The sequence below is a fragment of the Rhinatrema bivittatum genome, chromosome 17 (genome assembly GCF_901001135.1).
Source record: "Rhinatrema bivittatum chromosome 17, aRhiBiv1.1, whole genome shotgun sequence".
Lineage (NCBI taxonomy): Eukaryota > Metazoa > Chordata > Amphibia > Gymnophiona > Rhinatrematidae > Rhinatrema > Rhinatrema bivittatum.
In genome coordinates this window covers 1038928-1045440 of record NC_042631.1, presented here as the reverse complement: position 1 = coordinate 1045440, position 6513 = coordinate 1038928, and the positions used below count along the sequence as shown (strand labels likewise).

Below are 6513 nucleotides of genomic sequence, written 5' to 3'. Positions count from 1 at the left end.
CAGACGGGTCTGGTTTTCAGGACATCCCCAATGAATATGCATGAGATACTTTTGCATACAGTGGCAGCAGTGCCTACCTGTGTGGCAACTGGAGCATTTGTTGTAGGGCTGAAACTCCGATATCTCCCTGTCTGGGTGTTGGTTCAGTTCTAGGGAGGACCTAGAGCCGGACCCACTGCAGACCAGAATACAAGAAACGCTGAAGTCAGGCAATGAGAAGAAACCTGCAAGCTGCAGCATTTGTAATTGGTGAATGATTTGGGCGCTCTGAGGGTCTCAGAAGATAACACCTGCTTGGGGAAGAGACAGAGGTGGAGGGAGGAGAAGGGAGCTGGGCAGAGGGGAGGGGATGTGCAGATGGGGAAGAGGGGAGACCAAATAGCTGGAACACCACCACACGCCCTAAGATGCCTTTTTTACATAGTCCTTTATTTAAATGAGTAATAATGTTTAAAAATGCAAGGCATTGTGGGAAATGCTATGCAGGATGAGGCTGACAATAGGGCTGGAGCAACTTTTGTATAAATGACACAATATTCCCTGTGTGTATCATACATGGGATACCTGCACACACACACACACATATGCTATATGTACATCTACGTATGGATCCTTGGGGTTTGCTCAGGGTTTCACAGAATGGGGCTCTGGCTCCACACTCGGTGCAGGGCAAGGAGAGCTGTTTCGTGCTGCCTTGGGTTTAGGGGTCTGTCAAGCATGCAGGAGAAGTCTGGGGCGTTCAGCTGAACCCTGCATGCTGGGGACAGGGATAATGTCCCACTTCCAGGCCCTATAGCATCCTTTACATGTTCTGCTCCCTTTCCCAGGGAGCCAGGAGTGTGGAACGGAGATGAGAGAAGGCTGGTTTATGATTGCGATGGCCCGCCGTGGATTGTTGCCTTCGTGGGGCCACTTTACACGTAGGGCGTATTTTCTATGATCAAGACGTGACCAGCAGATACCACTGCAGTCTGGCAACCCACAGATGGCATAGACTGAACCCTGGTGCTACACTAAAAGATCACTGCCAGTGTTACATATGCCCAGGATACTCTGCTGACATCCCAAAAGGCAGGCATTGAGGTTTTCCTGTTTTTTTAAGGGCAGCTTATGGCAAATATCTCATGTGGATAGATCTTACGTTGTTGCTTCCTTTCCAGCCTATATTCTCACAGCTTTCCAGGGAGTGAGAAGAAAGGAAAGACTGTAAAACTATAATTTTTTATCAGTAGAGGCCAGTCAGCCCTGGAAAACACAGCTTGAGCTTAGAGGCTGGGCCCGAATCGGCCCCTGCTGCAGAGGGAGAGTCCATCTCTGTTCTAGGGTCCAGCAAGCTCCTTGCACTTAGTCCTGTCCAGTGTGAGTAGAGCCATTGCGTTTACCTCTTGAATGTTCTTGACACTAACTGTGAAAGGATTAATGCTGATCACTGCCTCTCCTCTTCACGAGACCCTAATGGAAGTTGAAGAGAAGGAGGGTGAGGTCCATGGCAAATCCTTGCAGTTGCCAGTCAGTCCTTTAGCTCATCTGGCAGTACCAATATTCCGGTACTGGCACATAAGCAGATGTTTGAAGGTCTTTTTGAAGGTGGCATTGCAGAGGGCATAGCATGCCGGGTTGATGGTGCTGTTGACATAGCAGAGCCAGTAGCCAATGACCCATACTGTCTCTGGCACACAGGTACTGCAGAAGGTACTGATGAGGACCATGACATTGTAAGGGGTCCAGGTGATGATGAAGGCCAGCAAGATGGCAAAAATAGTGCGTGTGACCTTTTTCTCTCTGGCTGCCATCTGCCGCTTCTTGCGTACCTGGTTCCTGGCAATGTTGGCAAACTTTCGAGCCACATTGGTTGGCCGGGTGTGTGGGAGATTGGCCTGGGATGAGGGTGCAACTTCTGGTGGCACTATTTCAATAGCTGTGACGCACTCTGTGCCAGTCTGCTTAGTGACAATCTTGATTTTAGACCACTTCGAGGAAGGATTCAGGCAGGGGTGGGTTGGGCTGTGTCCCAGTTCACCAAGTTGGTCGCCCAGTAGCTGCTTCTCCTTGTTGTTGTGGGAGATACTGCCAGTGCTGGATTCATTGGATGTATCCTTTTCCTCTGGCTGCCCTTCAGGGTCAGGCCCTGTAAAGGATTTGTCATCCACCTGCCCAGTCCGCACCTCTTCTTTCACCTCAACTGTCCTCTTGGGAGAGTTGTTGTTGTTGTTCTGCTTGATTAAGGGGCTCCTAAAGAATGAGAGAGGCTTCGGCATTTTCTCTGATTTGGCTTCAGGCCTGTGCTTTCTGACCCTGCTCCTACTGGCCAAGGAGATATGAATGTACAGCACTGTCATGATGACCACTGGGAGATAGAACGCAGCAATGGCAGTCCCGAAGGTTACAACGGGATTGGAAAGGAACTGAATGTAGCATTCTCCCTCCCTGACTGTCCTCTTCCCAACGATGAACTGCCAGAACAAGATGGCAGGAGCCCACAGCACAAAGGAAAGGATCCAAGCAGCTGCAATCATCAGACCCGCCATTTTCGTGGTTCGTCTTGCAGGGTAAGTCAAAGGTTTGGTGACGCAGAAATAGCGGTCAAAGCTAATGATTAGTAAGTTCATGACAGAGGCATTGCTCACTACATAGTCTAGAGACAGCCAAAGGTCACACACTATAGCACCAAGTGGCCAGTAACCCCTGATGATGTACACTGTGTACAGGTTCATGGAGAAGACCCCAATGATGAGGTCAGCACAGGCTAAGCTGAAGAGGAAGTAGTTGTTGACAGTTTGAAGCTGGCGGTTCACCTTGATGGACAGCATGACCAGAATGTTACCCACCACAGTGACCAGGCTCAAGGATCCTGTCACCGTGGCAATGAAGATCATTTCCACCATCTTGTAGTGGCCAGGTGGCTGCTGGATGGCCACATCATTCTGGCTGCTGGTGGTGACGTTGTCATAAGTATGGTTCTCCATCTTTCTTTGCCAGGGCTGGACACTGATGTTCTGCACGGATTCTGCAAGGGGAGGAGAGAAAAGAAGGATTATAGGGTAGGATCATTCTCCCTGCAATCTTTCTGGCTAGATGTATATGGTATGTGTGAGACATCGCACTGCTTGCTTGGAAAGCACGTCATATGATGTGTGACATCAAGAAAAGAGGTTCCTATTTTCCATCAGCAAATCTTGACTAAGAAACAAAAGCACTGGGCAAATACTTAAAAAAAATGAACACTGCTTCACCATGAAGACGGAAATGCACAGAAGCAGAGAGCCATGAAGAGTTGCCCAGCTCAGAGCCAGCATTCACAGCCCCCGAGGGCAGAGGGCATCCCTGCTTGCGGGGTTCACATGCAGTCTGGCTGCCCTCATCTGAGCAGTGGCCTTGGTGAGTTGTCAGGAGGAAAGCTCATGGTGCTGGTTCCCAGTCCCAGCGAGGCCTGAGCTGAAAGCCTAGAGGAGCAGGAGGAAACTGCCAGTGCCAAATAAAAAGCTAAAAATGTCATATTGCTTAGAGTCTTTTGTATTTTGGGATGTGAACATACAACTGTATTTCTATGCAGACCCCATTTGTCTGAAGAATTTGAAATTCCCCCTGTGTCCACCAGATGGCACTGTTATTCCATCTGCAGCGAGAAATTACCTCCATGCTCTTTGTATAGTAAATGCACTTTCTATAGGTTGTGGTAGACCACGATATAAGTAATACACAGATATTTATGGGCCACATGTTTATGTATATATATGTGTGTGTATGTGAAAACTCCTAAGAAGGCCATGCATTGGTTTGTCACTGAAATTACCTGATTTCAGGAGACTTTACATATATTGTAGCACAGTAACATAGTGAATATCAGCAGCTGAGGTTGATTTATCCCACCCACAGGCTGATGCAGAAAAGTATGACTACGTTTCACTATTTATCTATTTAATGTTTGGGTACTTGCCAGGTACTTCTGTCCTGGCTTGACCACTTGCATGGAAATCCTATGCAAATGAGGGCATTAAGCAGCACTCCCCAATGCAGAGAGACTGTGTCTGGCCAGCACACCTTTCTTAGTGCTGGAAACCTAACTCCTGCGTCAGAGCTAGAGTTAAGGTTCCAATGCTCCTACAGTTACATAAAAAAGGGGTGAAAAGGAGTGAGAAACACAACCAAAGATGAGATTTGTGCAAGGTTCTCTCAACCTAGCTTGATATTACCCAGGTAGAGAGTCCATCAAGCTAGGTTGAGAGAACCTTGCACAAATCTCATCTTTGGTTGTGTTTCTCACTCCGAACGTCAGCAAATTTTCACAAGAGAGCACTGTTCTGTTCATACGTCTCACTCTGAATGCCAAAGTGGCCCCTAACCCCTACCTACCTACTGCAGTAATACCTATGTGAAGCGCTAAGATAGCGCACTTTGCGATAAAAAGCCTATTACCATAAAACACGCCCCTTTTCCTATCGCATGCAATATTTAGTGCATTTTGATAAATGCAGGTCTTAGTTTGCAACACACTTGCTGGACTGATAGTTACATTTTTGCCACATCCAGCTTTTGCTGTGATTAAGTTGGGATACTGCTACCAATTGGGAATTTCAGCAGCCCGGTGCCTGAGACCTGTCACTATATAACTATATGTTATGTCATGAACTGTGTCTGTGAAGGTCGGAGAGGCCTCTACGAAATTGCTTTGTGTCTTAATGGCACCATTTCATCCTTCATACAAATTCAGCAAGCTAAGGAGCAGATGCCAATAGTCAACGTCCTTCACCCAAGTAATGAATAAAGCTGTATCAAGTGTGCTCGGCCGTCCGCACTGTTTAACAGGGGTTTGGCTGCGTGGTTTCTAGGGGCATCTATTACCCCTTATACTGTTAAGGTGTTTAGTGCCTCGAAAATGTGCAGCAACTCCCCTGAAAACTAATAGCGCTCATCACATGCAAATACACGTTGACGAAGCTATTAGTCAGTCACCCGGGATTCAGAAAATAAAACCTGTGGCAATCTGCACATTTTACACTCATAAATTAATGCTGCTAACCGAGCCCAAGGGCAGGCATTTATTTATGAGCAGCCCGGGAAAGTGTACAGAAAAGCAGAAAATACTGCATTTATGTTCACCCGCCACTGAATATTCTAGCGAAATTAAGTCAGAGAAACAAAAAATGTAAAAATAATGTGTGGGCTGGTCCGGTTAGGAGAACGGATGCTCGGTTTTACTGGTGTCTGTTTCCCTAAGCTCTCACTATCAGCGGGTTCGGAAAGTCGATGCTCGTAAAATTGAGCCTCTGTTTCCTGAACCCGCTGACAGAGCCACTTCTGGACCAAGGAGGCACTAGGGCCACATACTCGTCCCTAGCGCCTCATTTAAATACGGGAACGCACGCTCAGGAGGGGTGGCACGGAGCACCCGTTCTCCCATGCTTCTTACAGAATGGGCCTGTCTGTAACAGAGGGCAGATCCGATACTTCATGGATATTCTCTGCTTTCTCACTAGAGGATAATGATTGTAAGAAGGGCCATGCTGAGCCACAGTGGCAGAGTCCAAGCAATACTCGTCCCTAGCGCCTCATTTAAATACGGGAACGCACGCTCAGGAGGGGTGGATGGGTGTGTGCTGGGAGAGCGTCCATTTTCCCACGATCAATGAGTGTGCGTGTGTGGCAAAACAGAGGTGTTTTCAGGTAAAAGAAAGCAATGGTCTGGATAAAGGAAGCAGCGAATGATGCTATTCCAGGAGGCAACACTGTCCCAAGAAATGCACCATGTCCATAGCAGCTGGTAGGTCACGGCTTGTTACTCTCCTGCAAAGCTAGGGGGACTTAATAGGTCAGATGTTCAAGCCACAGTTTCTCTAGTTTTGGTAGTTGTTTACATTGATGCTAAGACATGAGCAAGGGTATAGGATCCTGTAGAGAACCAATGAGGAAAATAACAAAAGTTGTCTTGGCTGGCAGCTGGGATATAGCCCTAGCAGTGTGGACAGGAATAACTGGGCAGACAGTTTATGTTACTATGCTACAGTGCTTACAAAAAAAGGATAACAAACCCAGAGGGAAAAAGCTCTTCAGCCAAAGGTCAGCTTGTGATTTCGATGAGGATGAGAGGAATCACAATCATGGGGGTAGAGTTATAATACTTGAAATGTAAATATTTCTTTGTTCAATTTCCCCCCCCTTTCCAGATCCTAGTTAATTTTCCCTGTTTTATTGTAACTTTCTCACATCCATAATATTGTTTTCTGTATTTGAAGTTTGAATTGGGAATATTGTTTACTATGTTACTCTCTACCTTACACACATTGTTAATTGTAAACCGGGTTGATGTGATTCTTGTCATGAAACTCGGTATAACAAAAATAATAAATAAATAAATAAATACTTGAATGATGTATCAGAATATCCCCCTCCCCCATTTCACCTCTCCCCCAAACTTTTAAGTCCTAAAATTGCCCAGAGCAATACTCACCAATCCTCTTTAGTCAGCAGCAAATTCTTCTTAATACTCCCATATCTCCCCTCTATTCTTGTAGG

At 46.6% G+C, this 6513-nt stretch overlaps 1 protein-coding gene across 3 annotated transcripts in view; it reads right to left on the bottom strand.

Annotated features, from left to right (window-relative positions):
* Positions 1-410: 410 nt before the first annotated feature.
* CHRM4 (cholinergic receptor muscarinic 4) overlaps positions 411-6513 on the bottom strand; it is a 94001-nt gene continuing 87898 nt past the window's right edge. For all 3 annotated transcript variants that reach the window (XM_029582387.1, XM_029582388.1, XM_029582386.1), the window contains 2 exons: positions 6449-6513; positions 411-3007 (listed from right to left, as the gene is read on the bottom strand). The exon at positions 6449-6513 is cut by the window's right edge and continues 15 nt beyond it. In XM_029582387.1, the coding sequence (XP_029438247.1) occupies positions 1524-2966 (1443 nt within the window). In that variant the 5' untranslated portion in view covers positions 2967-3007; positions 6449-6513 and the 3' untranslated portion in view covers positions 411-1523. The remainder of the gene's footprint in view (positions 3008-6448) is intronic.